The sequence below is a fragment of the Phodopus roborovskii genome, unplaced genomic scaffold (assembly GCF_943737965.1).
Source record: "Phodopus roborovskii unplaced genomic scaffold, PHOROB, whole genome shotgun sequence".
Classification (NCBI taxonomy): Eukaryota; Metazoa; Chordata; class Mammalia; order Rodentia; family Cricetidae; genus Phodopus; species Phodopus roborovskii.
This window is the reverse complement of record NW_026126448.1, coordinates 6997204-7011884: the sequence shown is the minus strand read 5'-3', so window position 1 is coordinate 7011884 and position 14681 is coordinate 6997204. Positions and strand designations below refer to the sequence as shown.

At 43.5% G+C, this 14681-nt stretch overlaps 3 protein-coding genes across 6 annotated transcripts in view; 1 reads left to right on the top strand and 2 right to left on the bottom strand.

Annotated features, from left to right (window-relative positions):
* Tesk2 (testis associated actin remodelling kinase 2) overlaps nt 1-2177 on the bottom strand; it is a 96225-nt gene extending 94048 nt beyond the window's left edge. Inside the window, exon 1 of the mRNA XM_051188543.1 lies at nt 2057-2177. The gene's annotated coding sequence lies outside the window, so the exon portion shown is untranslated. The remainder of the gene's footprint in view (nt 1-2056) is intronic.
* Ccdc163 (CCDC163 homolog) lies at nt 1968-7008 on the bottom strand. Of its 3 annotated transcripts, none has more exons than XM_051188557.1 (10): nt 6587-6749; nt 6429-6459; nt 6058-6260; nt 5873-5954; nt 5447-5630; nt 4667-4734; nt 4011-4078; nt 3614-3717; nt 2734-2867; nt 1968-2228 (listed from the first exon to the last, which is right to left on the bottom strand). In XM_051188557.1, the coding sequence occupies exons 1-10, from the start codon at nt 6662-6664 to the stop codon at nt 2113-2115; spliced, it is 1068 nt and encodes a 355-aa protein (XP_051044514.1). In that variant the 5' UTR covers nt 6665-6749; the 3' UTR covers nt 1968-2112. The 3 variants fall into 3 exon arrangements, with proteins under 3 accessions (XP_051044514.1, XP_051044513.1, XP_051044515.1); XM_051188556.1 differs by having other exon boundaries at nt 6429-6462; nt 6587-6748; XM_051188558.1 differs by lacking the exon at nt 3614-3717 and having other exon boundaries at nt 2123-2228; nt 4667-4759; nt 6429-6462; nt 6587-7008.
* A 273-nt stretch (nt 7009-7281) lies between these two features.
* Mmachc (metabolism of cobalamin associated C) lies at nt 7282-13320 on the top strand. 2 transcript variants are annotated; one of them, XM_051188568.1, is made up of 4 exons: nt 7282-7449; nt 9865-10059; nt 10919-11068; nt 12747-13320. In XM_051188568.1, the coding sequence occupies exons 1-4, from the start codon at nt 7369-7371 to the stop codon at nt 13155-13157; spliced, it is 837 nt and encodes a 278-aa protein (XP_051044525.1). In that variant the 5' UTR covers nt 7282-7368; the 3' UTR covers nt 13158-13320. The 2 variants fall into 2 exon arrangements, with proteins under 2 accessions (XP_051044525.1, XP_051044524.1); XM_051188567.1 differs by having other exon boundaries at nt 10916-11068.
* Nucleotides 13321-14681: the final 1361 nt, after the last annotated feature.

The following is a 14681-nucleotide window of genomic DNA, read 5'->3' as shown; positions in this document are numbered from 1 at the left end:
CCTCTGCCCATCACATATACATGCTCAGAGCATCTCACACACACATATACACACACACACTCTTACACAATGAGGGAAAGAATGTGAAAGACATCCCTGTAGCTACTCAATGTCTAAGGCCCTCTCCCTATAACATTGGCAACTAGTTGGGACAGAGATTTATATAGATCCCATTACTGAAAGTTACTGTCTTACTGCCTTGGCCTTTTATTGTTTGTATTTCAGATAGCTCTCCTCTTGCCAGCCTGAACTAAGTGTTGGAACCTTTCCATAAGCTGACTATACATATCTTACTTCAGGGCAAATGCATAGGACCTAGTTGGTGGATGGATGACATTATCTTCTGTCTACAGTTACCACTGGAAGAGGCCTCATGTGTTCTCTGTAAAATGCTGCTGATCCTTAGTAAATATTGAAACCTCTAGAGCACGAAGTCCAGAAAAAGAGAAGCTGCCCTTCAATGCCTAAGAAGATATACCTTGCCAGGTGGTTGGTGGCACTTTTTTTTTTTTTTTTTTTTTTTTTTTTTTGTATTTTGAGACAGGGTTTCTCTGTATTGCTTTGGAGCCTGTGCTGGAACTAGCTCTTGTAGACCAGGCTGAACTCAAACTCACAGAGATCAGCCTGCCTCTGCCTCCCGAGTGCTAGGACTAAAGCCATGCGCCACCACTACCCAGCAAGAAATAATTTATAGTAGAATCTAAATAATGGGATTCTTTATTTCCTCATGACAATTATAGCAAAAAGTACTTTTTGGCTAGGTATGGCAGCGCACAACTTTAATCCCAGAACTAGAGAGACCTAGGCAATAGGATCTCTGCAAATTCAAGGCCTGGTCTACATAGCGAATTTCAGGACAGCCAAGACTATATGCAGAGATCCTACCTAAAAGGAAACAAATAATAAAGATTTGGGCAGGGGATTGTTTTGTTTTGTTTGTTTGCTGCTAAGAATAAGGACTCTGGAATAAGCCTCAATAAGCAGTATGCCAAGTGACTGTTTAGATCTTGTGTCCACCAGAATATCACAGTCTCCTCTGCAATCTTATCAATACTGCCTCAGATCAATATCCTAACCCATTCTGCTCATCAGACAGGAGAAATTATTTCTTTCCAAATTCCCCTGAGAATCTATAAGAAGCTGAAGAGATGGCTCAGTGCTTAAGAGCTCTGGCAGTCTGGGCAGTGATGGTGCACACCTTTAATCCCATAATTAGGAGTCAGAAGCAGGGCAAGCTCTGTGAGTTCAAGTTCCAGGACTGGCTCCATAGCTACTGAGAAACCCTAACCCTTGAAAAATAAAAATAAAAGAGCACTGATAGCTCTTGCAGAGGACCAGGGTTAAATTTAGAGCACCCACATGGTGGTTCACAATCAGCTGTAACTACAAGTCCAGGGGATCTGATGCCCTTTCCTGACCTCTACAAGCATCAGGCACACATGTGGCAAACAGATAAATATGCAGATAAAACATTCATATAAATAAATTAATTAACTATTTATTTATGTATTTATTTATTTGTTGGTTTTTTGGAGACAGAGTTTCTCTGGGTAGGTTTGGAATCTATCCTGGCACTCACTCTGTAGCCCAGGCTGGCCTTAACTCACAACGATCTGCCTGCTTGTGCCTCCTGAGTGCTGGGATTAAAGACGTGCACCACAACCCAGCCAATTAATGAATTTTTACAAAGGTGAACTGTGGAGCACACCTTTAATCACAACACTTTGGAGGCAGAGATAGGTGGATCTCCATGAGTTCAAACCCATCCTGGTCTACAGATAGAATTCCAAGACAGCCAGAGCTATTTAGAGAGAGACACTATCTCAAAAAATCAAAACAAACAAACAAAAAGATATATCTATAAATGTCAGATTTCAGAGGCAGAAGTCACAGGGAACAGTTAGGTAACAACAAGGAACTATACAGGTGAATAGATCCCATGTATATGAACATTTGTAGAAAACACATCAGGGAGAGCTACGCCACTTTATTTTAAATTAGCTCGGGGAGCAGGAATGACTGAACAGTGAGATGCCTCGGTAAGAGGGGCACATACCAGAGGGGGTGAGATTGTCCCAGATGGAAGCCTCATCTCATTCTTCTTATAAGTTCTTACAAGTCACTCTGGAAGATCTTGGGGCCCTGATGGAACAGATCCTCTTGCCCAAGACTCCGGGCATAGCACTGAGAGCTTCGGGGTTCCAGGTTAGAAATGGTATTCTGGAGTTCTAAGAGGAAGGAAAATGAAAAACAAATCATTAGCAATATTGTAATATGCATAAAACTAGGCCCTGGACCTCCCTGGAAAACATACAGGCCTGATGCCTATATGCCCATTCTATGTGGTTTCTCACTGTCTCCCTGTTTCAGTCCCCCAACTGCAATGAAATGGCTTAGTGAAGAATGGAGTGGCACATGTCTGTAACGCTAGCACTCAGGAACTTGAGGCAGGAAGATTCTGAGTTCAGAGCAGGCTGGGCCCCATGGCAAGCCTGAGCTACAAAGGAAAACCTGGCCTTTAAATAAATATTAAATAATAACTACTTTGATTTATCTTCAAATCATATATTTTGCCTTTCATTAAATTCATAATAAACAATAAAGTAGCTTAACTCTCCCTGATATATAACATGGGTAGATGGACTCACACAGAAAAAGACAATGCCAAATGATCAGACAGACAGCTGCATTCAAGCACCATTAAGATTCAGCCTCCCCCAGAACTGTCCTTACCCCTATCTAGTTTCTTTAAAAGTTCCCAGCTATGGTCACAGTCTGGAAGACTGACTTCAGAGCTAGATGAAGAAATAGACATGGCGAAGATGGTGGCCAGAGGCAGCTTAGATTGCTGAGCATGAACAGAGTTCCTAGAAAGAATAATCAGAGGCATAGGTGGTGATCGATCTAGGACACTCTTCCAGCATAAAACTGTCTTCCTTTCTGACTGAGGTCAGGATTCCAGACTCCCACCTTGCTCCCCCCATTATCATTCAAACATATAAAGATATATCCCAACTGAGTCACATGACGGGTGCCTAACATTGGGGCCAGCAGGATGGCTCAGCTGATAAAATGCCTGCCATTGAGCCAAACAATCTAAGGTTGGTCCTGAGAACCCACATGGTAGATGAGAATTGATTCCTACTGGTCCTCTGACCTCCACATGCATTTTGTGGTACATACATGGCCACACATATGCAGACTAAATGAATAAATAAAAAGCAAAAAAAGAAAAAATTTAGTAATGCAGGTGAGCGTAATAGCACACACCTATTATTCTATACTCAGGAAGCAAAGACAGTAGGTTGGTGAGTTTGAGGCCAATATGGGCTACCCAGTGCAACTCATCTCAATAATCAATCAATAAATAAATAAATAAATACTGAGTCGCCTGGTAACATATTCTTGTAACATTTGCACTTGGGAGGTAGAAGCAGGAGGATCAGGAGTTTAAGGACAGCCTAGGTTAGAAAGTCCAATGCTGTTCTTATGAATAAAACCCCAGATACTGAGACCCACTACCCCAACCAATCCTGACCAAATTTAGAATAGCTGAACTTTGATCTCTGAGACACGAACCCCCTCTACTGCCAAAGCACACAAAACTTCTGACCTGAGGAAGTAAGGGTCCTCCTTCTGGGCATCAGGGGCCTCTGTCCTGGTAATCTCCAAGGTCTGAACCTTGCCCTTCTGGTCACTCTGTAGGTGTTCCAATGTCTGCCAGACCATGGTGCAGAGGGAGAACTAAATCTCTCCCATCACAAGGAAAACTCCCTCCCACAACTCTCCTCTCCTCAACAGGTGAGTGTCTTCATACAGGCAAGGACAGTGACTCATGTTTACAGCCAAGAGAGCAGGAAGAACTGCTTTGGAGGGATCAGCATAGGGAAGGATGCTGGGGAGAGATGGAAGTGGGAGAAGAGATCTAGGCCTTTCTATAGAGCAGGACCGACAAAAAGGATGGGGACCCCATGAAGAAATATGTGGAGACTGGTCTAACCCCCTCCTACCTTCCAGCTGCGGGCCTGAACCCGGCGCCCCTCGGCCATCTGTTCCAGCAGCAACTCCTGATGTTGGCCTGAAAATGGGACCAAATATGAGGGGATAATTCTACAAATTCACTCCTTCACTGCCTTATAACTGGACTGGCAGAAGAAACTTAAACATGTTCTGGTCCAGTGACTGGAAAGATTCCAAGCTGATGGGAGACACAAAATTCACACCATAAGAGACAAAGACCAAAATAAAATATTTTGCCAAAGGCTAGGGATGAAGCTTGGTGGTGAAGCACATGCTTAGCAAGTACAAGGCTCTGCATTTGATACCCAGCATCATACAACATACAAATCACACAATACACAAATAATAGTAACAATAATAGCAATAATAATTTGCCTGCTCATGGATGGTGTCATATGCCTTTAACCCCAGAACTAGGGAGGCAGAAGCAGTGGGTTCCTCTGAGTTCAAGGCCAGCCTGGTCCACATAGTGAGTTCCAGGACAGCTAGGGCTATATAGAGACCCAGCCTCAATAATAGTAATGATGATGATGATGATTTTCCAGATTTTTCAATAGCTCAAACAGGCAAAGGTATGGCCAGTTATGGAAGAACAAGAAGATTACAAAAAAAAAGGACAAGGAAATTCTCTCAATCTTTTACTTACTCAGCTGGTCTCGAAGCAACTTCAGTTCCTCCCGAAGAATCTCTGACTCTTCCCACAAAAGTTGGTGCCTGCATGAGTGACAGCAGTGTCATTCTAGAATCAAATAACAAACCCAAAGTCGCTAGAGATTACAGCTCAATACTAAGGGTTGTCTACCTAGCATGCACCAGGTCCAGGGTGCAATATTCAACATCACAAAAAGAAAAAAAAAAAAAAACAAAGTAAGGAGACCAAACTTCTGGTATACCAAGGGTTCAGAAGCCTCTAAAGAGGAAGCCTTAGAGCTAGGAAGATGGCTCAGTGGTTATGAGAACTTGTTGCCCTTAAAAAGAATCTTGATTTCCAACATCCACATGGTGGTTCAAAACAATCTTTAACTCCAATTCCAGGGGATTCATCAGGCATACATGTGGTGCTCATACATGCATGCAGGTAAAACATTCATTCATACATATAAAATGTAGTGGCATCTTGTTCCACCAGTGGATTTGTGGTGGTAGCAGCATCTTAGGGGCATGACCTCAGATGTGGAGAGTGAAGGTGGGTTTAAAGGAGCCCACACATAAAATTTTTTTTCTTGTTCTTTATTGTTTTCTGAGACAAAGTCTCACTATGTGGCCATGGTTGGTCTACAACTCAATATGCAGAACAGGCTGGTCTCAAACTCAGACCCCTGCTAGCCTCTGCCTCCTGAGCACCAGAATTAAAGGTGTGCAACACCAGAAAATAAATCTTAAATACATAAATAAACAAAAAGACTAAGTCTTATCCATTACTTACTCAGTCTGCAGCTCTTGGTGAAAGCCACTGGTACTACTGAACTTCCCTGGTCTTGTTTTCATTTGGGTTTGGACAAGCTCTTGAACCTTGTTCCGAAGGCCCTGCAATTCTTTTCTCAATCCTTCCAGGCGTTGTTCCAGAAGGGCTCTCCCTTTTGGGCCCTCCTGAAGCAATTTTAATGATGCTGCAGTGGGACAAGTAAAGGCAAACTGTTCTAAGAGTTTCACATACGAGCCCAGGCACTACTTGCAAATCAAAACAAGTGTACATACAAAAGCTACATAGCAAAACTGTGGGCACATATATAAAATTGTATGGGGCTAAAGAGATGGGTCAACCACTAAAGCTCAGCATGCACAGACCCTGGTCTTAATTTTAAAACTCTGTTATGTTATACATGAATGAAGAAAAGAATTGCTCCAATACCTTCTAGAGTACTGATCTTGTTTATCTGCTGCTCCCGATCCTTCAACAGGCTCTGCACAGCATGTGTTAGAGCCTCAGTCACCTACCCAAGTAGAGAAAACCCAGAAACTAGTTTCTAAGTCGTTTCCCAACTCCTAATATTATCCTCTCACATTACCACCACATACAAACACCTAATACCTCACCTGGGCCTGAGCCTGAAGCTGGGATCGGAGTTTAGTAACTTCATCCCAGAGAGAACATGAGCTGTGGGATTCAGTGCAGCTCAGTCTCTCTCCAAGAATGGGAGTCTTTAGAGCCCAGGGCTGATGAGCTTGGACCCCTGGCTGAGGAGGCAAGTGTTGAGGGGAAAGCCAGGAGGCAAGTGGCGATGTGTCAGCCAGGTTCCCTATTGAAGGAATAAGGAAGGGACAAGAAAGAGCAGGGTTTGTGTAGGAAATCAGAGTTCCAGAAGGGAAGTAGCTGGAATGTGTACAGAATTGTAGATGACACAGGCCGGCAATGGAAGAAAGAAGGCTTAAAAAGAGAAACGGCTGGGAGAAAGGACAATACTTACCTGTACAGGAAACTCGAAGAGGATACAAGCTCTGCTACAAAAGAAAACAGTTTCACAAGCCAGTGAGCCAGTGTCCTTTGACCTACGCCCTAGCCTAGCCTCCCAATAGGGGAGTGGGAATTCCGGGGAGATGGGGAGGGAAGGTTCCTGTGCCTCACCTTAATCCGGGCCATATTTTCATCAGTTGAATTGAGAACTGCATGAAGCTGGTCAGACCAGCTAGGGTTCCTATTCATCCTGGAGCACTGGGGACTATATCCCTGATTTTTACTGCTCTTGCTCTCTCACACCGAGATACCCGCAGTACAGCCCAGTACAGGACACAGTGTTGAATGGAAAGAGCAAAGTGGGAATGGTATACTGAGGCTACAAATACAGTACGGCAGCAAAACTGAGAATCTGGAACTAGGGAACGAAATTCTTGGGAAGTGGGAGAAAGGAGAGTACTATACAACACAGATATCAAGTGAGGGTAGAATGAACTGAATCTTGGTTGAAACCTCTCCAAATCCAGGACACTAGCACAATCTACACATCAAGTCTATGTCAGCCAACACTACCGCCCAAGAGTTCAAACTCTGGTAGGAAGAGAATGAGACTTTAAAGCGGTGCCGCAGCGCCACCCGGGAAAATGAGTCCGCTTCTTGCGGAGGTAACAGGCAATAGAGGGCGGAAATACGTTTCCCTGGAAGCGCCCCCGTACGTTCATACACACACCCCCGTGAAGCTTGTCGGGACATGGAGTCTTACAGTCTCTGTTAAGTTTGGGCTCCGAGGACCAAATGAACTACATGTACCAAGATGCATCGTGCAGAGTCAACTGACTCCCTTACTGGTCCTTTACCTCCTGGGAAATTTAGTTCAGTCCGGCTTGAAGCGTACGAGCTCAACTTAACTACGAGACTCCATTTCCCAGCTAGCTCAGTGTCCAGCGTGCGTTATGGAGCCGCTTGTCGCAGAACTGAAGTTGAAGATTGAGGACAGCTTGTGTCCTTTTGGCTTCGAGGTTTACCCCTTCCAGGTTGGTTTGTCCTCCCTGTGGCCCTAGGGACAGCTGTATGATTGGTCTGGGTACCAAAAGTGTGAGGCCCGGTGAGCCCTTCTTATCCAACCCAAGCTCCTACATCTGGGTCGTAATGTGAAATGGGGCTTTGTTTAAAAGTTTGAGAAACAGTCCCCATATTTGCCCGTTTACCTCTTTATGATGTCAAACAAATGGATTGGATACAATCCACAATCTATATAACCTCATCTCCGTCATTTACAGGAGAAATTTTCCCCTGTTGGTCTGGAATCACCCGACGCTTCCAAAGGAACTAATAGAGGTCAAAGTTTGGAAGGTTGGCATGGCTATCTGTGTATTAGGTCAGATGAAGAGAGAAGAGTATTTCTAATGTTGAACAAGGCACAATTGGCTAGTTTGTTCCACCAGCCAACAGAAGGCTAATTCACGGTGTTGCTAGCCATCAATACAGGACTGAGCATAGAAATTCCTCACGCTTGCCTGGTACAGAAGTCTCTGTAACCACCGGCCCTCTTCACCACACCCGACCCCGCCCTTTCCCACATTTTCCTCCCACAGTACTGAGTGAACATAATATGCTTAGGACACAAACTTAACCTAAAATCATCCTGAGGCCTTTAACCTATCTTAAGACAATTCCCATTTCCTACCCATTCCAATGAGCTGCCCACAGTAAGACTTAGAATGAGTTACTATAGAGAAGTAAGTTAAATCTAGTTTGAAAGCATTTACTGGAGGGGGAAAAAAATGAAATGTTGAACCTCTGGAGGATGTAGCTACAGAGCTCTTGACCACCATGCTTGAGATCTTAGGTTCAGTCCTCAGCAGTGAGAAAAAACAATGAAACTGAGAGCTGACATTATAACTCAGTGATAACATACTAGCTTAACATTGGCAAGGCTGTGGGTTTAATCTCAAAAGCAGAAAAACAACTGGTGAAAAGAGGGAGGATTATGTATGTCCTAGAGTAAGAATTCGGAGGCAGTGATGGATGGCAGGAGTGCCTTCATGAGGGCCAGGCATAGTGGCAAAAGATTTTGACCCCAGCACTCTGGAGGCAGAGGCTTTGATACTACATGGTCTACATATGGTCAGCCAGGACTATATAATGAGACCCTGTCTGAAAAGTGTGTGTGTGTGGTCTAAGTAATGGAAACTAGTATACTGAACAGAGTTAGTTGTAGCTCTCTCTGCCTGTTATAAGGTCCTGTTACTCACCTTCCCAGTCCTGCATCCAACAGCCACCATGAATGTACCCTGAGTCTCCCAAATTCAGTTTTCTTTCTTTCTTTTTTTCTTTTTCTTTTTTTTTTTTTTTTTTTTTTTTTTTTTTTTTCTTTCTTTTTGGTTTTTGGAGACAGGGTTTTTCTGTATTGCTTTGGAGTCTGTCCTGGAACTTGCTCTGTAGACCAGGCTGGCTTCAAACTCATAGAGATCTGCCTGCCTCTGGCTCTCAAGTGCTGGGATTAAAGGTGTGAGCCACTAGGCCCAGCCCAAATTCATAGTTTTTTAGCCCAACAACCTGTTCTGTATTCCATAACACTTCTCTCATTAGGATTACTATAATCTTGCTGCCATCTTGGCTCCAGTCCAACCTTACACTGCAACCAGATCTTTCTAAACTACAGGTCACTTTTCTTTTTTAAGTTAAATGGCTCCTCACTTTCACCAAATTGGAGTCATAGTTTTTAAGTTGATATTTAAGGCAAGGCACAACCTCACTCCTACTAATCTCTCAAGCCTTTTCTCTCTACTGTTCTCATCTACCAGACTAGATACTCTGCTCTTCTCAAATGCTATTAGTACATTTTTTTTCTTTATTATTATTTTTTTTCTTTTTGGTTTTTCAAGACAAGATCTCTTTGTGTAGCCCTGGCTGTCCTGGAACTTACTCTATAGACCTCAAATTCAGAGATCCACCTGCCTCTGTTCCAACTCCCCACCCGAGTGCTGGGATTAAAGATATGTGCCATCACAGCCCAAGGAGCTCAGTGCATTTCTACTGGCAAGTCTACATAGTGAGACCCTATCTCAAATAAACGAATAAACAAACAAACAGCAGATTCTCTATCCTCCATATTAACCTTCAGTTACCAGCCCCCAGAACTGGATTTCAGTGTTTTTCTAATGTCAGAGGATACTTATCTGGTTCTGCCATAAGACTGGTCATAATTGTCACTTCCTATTTATGGTTTGTTTATAAACTTTTTCCAATCCTAAATCCATCAATTGCAGATAGATTGCCCATATAAGGTTAATATGCATATATTACATATCATCAATCAAAGTTCCGTGAATGAATGAAATAGACATGGGTGCAAAATGTACGAAGCCTTGAATACAAAGCCAAGGTATGGACTTAATTCAGGCCCAAGCTGCTCTCTAACCAAACCTGAACTTTCTGTGTTCCAGGTGGCATGGTACAATGAACTGGTGCCTCCAGCCTTCCACTTGCCCTTCCCAGGACCTACTCTGGCCTTCCTGGTACTCAGCACACCTGCTATGTTTGACAAAGCCCTCAAACCTTTCTTAAAGAGCTACCACCTCCAACCACTGAGAGACCCCGTAGATCAGTGTGTGTCCTACCACCTAAGAAGTGTTGCGGAGGTAAGGCTCAAATTTACTTCAACCTACATCTGCTTCCCTGTTGATCAAGCTCAGTGTAGGGTATAAACTTAGGACTAGGAACCAGGTTTTACTCTTTTCTTTAGCAGACTCCCCATCTGAAATTAGTTTTGTAGGGTGACTACACGATGGGCAGCTATATGAACCTCAGGCTAATCTTAATCTCCAGTTTCAATATGAGTAAAACCAACATCTTTTAGGTATTGTTCACTGTTCTTTGATCTGGGATTACAAACTCTAAGCTGACTTTGGAGTCTCTGAAGACAGAATATTTCCTAGCCTGTATTCATTTATATCCACATAAATTTGTACATATAAATTCTAGAGTCTTCCCACCCTATAACTGTGCAATTCAAGGCACAATAATTCCTGATAATGGAGGCTTCTGAGCAAAGTCTTTTGTATTTCCCTTCAAGCATAGGCCTTTCTGAGAGGGCAAAGGAACGTTAATTTCCTTCACTTAGCAGCTTCCTGGGTTAAACTTATGTTTCCCCTTCAAACAGAGCTTTTAATAGAGATTTCCAGTAGTAGGGAGGTAGAAACAAGAGGATTAGGGCTATGTTCAATTCCCAGCAACCACGTGGTGGCTCACAACCATCTGTAATGAGATCTGGTGCCCTCTTCTGGCCTGCAGGTGAATAAATCTTTAAAAAAAAAAAGGAATTCACAATATTCTTTGGCTATATATATAGCCAGTTCAAGGTCATTCTGGTCCTGTCTCAAAACACCAAACCGTGAGCTTATAAAGAACAGGACCATGTTAATACACAACTTAGGCCTTTGTAGAACAAGGTCATGACTACCATTATGCTAACAGGAATTCCTTATTTTGTCCCAGAAGTTTCCAGAACTGCAAATGAAAATCATTGCTGACTATGAGGTCCACCCCAACCGACGCCCTAAGATTCTAGCCCAGACCGCAGCCCACGTGGCAGGTGCTGCTTACTACTACCAACGACATGATGTGGATGCTGACCCATGGGGGACCCAGGTTAGTGAATACAGGTGAATAAATGAGTGGGAACTGAAAAACAATAGTAAAGGCCCCTCTGAGTATCTCTATGAGGTCCCACATTCCTTCACCTTCCTGTGATGAAGTTGATGCATAACCCAGAACAAAGCGTCTATAGTCCTGATAAACAAACAGCCCACCTTCTTTCTGGCCCCTTAACCTGCTTTCTGGTTTACCTGAGACTAACAGTCCCTTTTAATGTTTTAAAAGTATTTACTAGCCAGGTGGTGGTAGTGGTGCATGCCTTTAATCCCAGCATTCAGAAGGCAGAGGCAAGTGGATCTCTGTAAATTGGAGGTCAGGCTGGTCTATAAAGTAAGTTTCAGGATGACCAGGGCTGTTAACAGAGAAACTCTGTCTATTTAAAAAAAAAAAAAAAAAAAACGGCATTTATTATTTGTGCAGGGTACTTATGGAGGTCAGGTCAGAGGACAATTGCAGGAGTCAGTTCTCTCCTTCCACCATGTGAGTCCTTGGGGATGAACTGAAGTTGTCAAGCTTGTCTGCAAACACCTTCACTCACTGAATCATCTCACCAATTTCCTGGTCTGTTTTTTGTTTTTGAGACAAGGGCTCTACATCTCTGGTTGCCTTGGAACTCACTGTATAGACTAGGATGGCCTTAAACTCGTAGAGATAGTGCCTTCCTCTGGGATTAAAGGCATGTGCAACTAAACCTGGCCTGACCTGGTCTTTTTGTTTTTGGTTTTGAGCCAGGGTTTCTCTGTGTAATCCTGGCTGTCCTGGAACTCACTCTGTAGACCAGGCCATCCTTGAACTCAGAGACAAACCTGCCTCTCCTTCACAGGTAGTGGTATGCCACCACTACCAGGCTTGCCTTTGTGTTACATGGCTGTCTGAGGAAAACCCAAAGGCAGGGCAGTGATCAGCAGACCAGTACTGAAACTGGGAAGCTGCCTGAGGTCACTGCTCAGGGGAGCCCTTCCTTATTCTTTAGAATGATTCTATGAATAGGTGGTCAGGAAGAGGACAGGGACATTGAGATGGAGGTAAAGGCACTATGTACCACACAAGCATACCAACCTGAGTTTGATCTCTGGAACCCATGTAAAGGTAAGAGAGAACCAGATTCATGAAATTATCTTCTGATCCCCATAGGCACATTCACATACACACAATAACAAGTTTCTTAAAAATGAGGCTGTGGTGGCACATGCCTTTAATCCCACCAACTGCAAGGCAGACAGGTGGATGTCTGGGTTCCAAGGCCAGACTGCTCTACAGAATGAGTTCCAGGTCAGCCAGGGCTACAGAGAAACTGTCTTGAAAAACTACACACACACACACACACACACACACACACACACACACACACACACACGAGGGAAAGAGACTTCTGCATGGGATCAGTGTGCATGGAGTGAGAAATAAGTGTGCAAAAATAGAAGCTCAAATCAAAGGCTAGGGCCATTTGTTGCTCTTGCAGATGACTTGCATTCAATTCCCAGCACCCACATGGCTGCTCACAACCATCTCTGTAACTTGCCTCTGCTGACCTCTGTAGGTACTGTTTACATGAAGGGAAACCAGTCATACACATAAAAATAAATTGAAGAAAAAAAAGCTTTCAATAATGGTAGTTGATCTAGTGTCAAAATGACCTCTGTAACCCTGCTTTTCTTTGCCCTCTCCCCAGCACATAGCAGGTGTGTGCATACACCCCCGATTTGGGGGCTGGTTTGCTATCCGAGGGGTAATGTTGCTGCCAGGGATTGAAGTGCCAAATTTGCCACTCAGAAAGCCCCCTGATTGTGTGCCTACAAGAGCTGGCCGAATCACTCTACTTGAAGGCTTCAATTTCCATTGGCGTGACTGGACTTACCGGGATGCTGTGACTCCTGAAGAGCGGTACTCAGAAGAACAGAAGATCTATTTTTCCACCCCACCTGCCCAACGATTGGCCCTATTAGGCTTAGCCCAGCCCTCAGAACACCCTACTACTACAACTGAGCATGCCAGCTCCACACTTACCAACCCTCTGAGTCCTATCAGGGAACGAAGCTGGCTTAGCCCCAGTGTCTCACCCCCTGCATCCCCAGGCCCCTGATACTTTTGCCCTTCTGAGATTTCCACTTATGGTAGGTTTGTTTAGAATTGGGGATTTGAAAAAGCATTATTTTTGTTGTTTTTCAAGACAGGGTTTCTCTGTAGCTTTGGGGCCTGTCCTGAAACAGGACACAAAGATACTATCTCTGCCTGTGTGCTGGGATCAAAGGCATGTGCCACCACTGCCTTGACTTTTTTTTTTTTTGCTTGTTTTTCAAGAAAGGGTTTCTGTGTACCCCTGGCTTTCCTGGAATTCACTCTGTAGACCAAGCTGTCCTCCAACTTAAAGAGATCTGCTTGCCTCTGCCTCCCAAGTGGTATGCTACCACCACCCAGTGAAAAAAGCAGATTTTGAGTATTATTTCCTAGACGCTCTTAAAAAGTCAAGACAAATCACATGCCAAGGCTTCAAATGGGACTCCTACCATTACTATTTTTGTGTAGCACTTCAAGATACTAAGTTGTGATTCTCAATCTTCCTAATGCTGTGACACTTTAATAGTTCTTTCCTCATGTTGTGATAATCCCCAATCATAATTGTTATTGAAGTAACTAATTTTGTTAGTTAAGAATCGTATTGTAAATGTTTTCTGATAGTGAAAAGTGCTCTACCCCAAAGGGGTCTTGACCCAGAGGCTGAGAACTGCTGATTTAGTGGGTCCTAGGAGCATACACCCTTTAAATGGTACACATTGTGTAGGGCTATGCCAAGTTATCATTTAAATAAACTACTGTTGGAAACTGAGGCTGGATCTATGCTCAGTTATGGAACGAACCTTGGCTGAACTCTGGCTTTCCCTTGGCCGTACATTTAGAGCCTTCAGTTATTCCACAAAGGTTAGATGATTTAATAACTAGCCCTAAATAGCAAGATTAGCCTAGCATATAACCACTAGTCCCACCATCATAGTAACCTTTCTTGTTCATAATTCCTGATCTTTCTACCCATATCAACATCCATTGTTTGTGATTTTCTATATTCTGCTTGCAAGAATACCTAGTTCTCAACCATTCTTACTTCCCCTGCCCCATTTTCCTACATCCTTGCTGTGCTGACTATATAAGCTCCGGGTAGAAAAATAAAGTTTGCCACTTGATCAGAATCTTGTCTTGTAGTCAATCCCCCGAGTCTCTTGCCCCCATCCCCTTTTTGGGTTTTTGGGTTCTAGATTGAAGTTCCTCAGGTCGAGGCAAACTACTTTGACACTATCTGACCTGTAGTAACTGGTTATGTTATTACTGAAGGCTTAAGGAATCTTACACTTCTGCTCATCAAATACATCTAGTTTGATTCTGGAATGTTGGAAGGCCACAGCACATAATTGTTTTCTCTGCTCTCACCAAGAATCCAGAAGAAATTTCTTGCTAACACTGAGGATCAAAAAGGAGTATTCTTCTGGCTATGATTATAGCCAGAATGGAAGAGGTTGAATATAATCCTATCCAAAGCCACTAACTTTGCCTATTCTCTCCAAAGAGATAGAAGCCTCCCAATCCTGATTTTTCAAGTCTCACTGCCAGGGTC

Excerpts from the sequence above, each read along its gene's own strand:
- Ccdc163 (XM_051188556.1), bottom strand. The coding sequence starts at position 6,664 with ATGAATAGGAACCCTAGCTGGTCTGACCAGCTTCATGCAGTTCTCAAT. Across the intron at positions 5,631-5,872 it reads CAAGATCAGTACTCTAGAAG|CATCATTAAAATTGCTTCAG; the intron begins GTATTGGAGCAA and ends GTCCCACTGCAG. Across the intron at positions 3,718-4,010 it reads TTCAGGCCCGCAGCTGGAAG|ACATTGGAACACCTACAGAG; the intron begins GTAGGAGGGGGT and ends ATGGTCTGGCAG.
- Mmachc (XM_051188567.1), top strand. The coding sequence starts at position 7,369 with ATGGAGCCGCTTGTCGCAGAACTGAAGTTGAAGATTGAGGACAGCTTG. Across the intron at positions 10,060-10,915 it reads ACCTAAGAAGTGTTGCGGAG|AAGTTTCCAGAACTGCAAAT; the intron begins GTAAGGCTCAAA and ends ATTTTGTCCCAG. Across the intron at positions 11,069-12,746 it reads CTGACCCATGGGGGACCCAG|CACATAGCAGGTGTGTGCAT; the intron begins GTTAGTGAATAC and ends CCCTCTCCCCAG.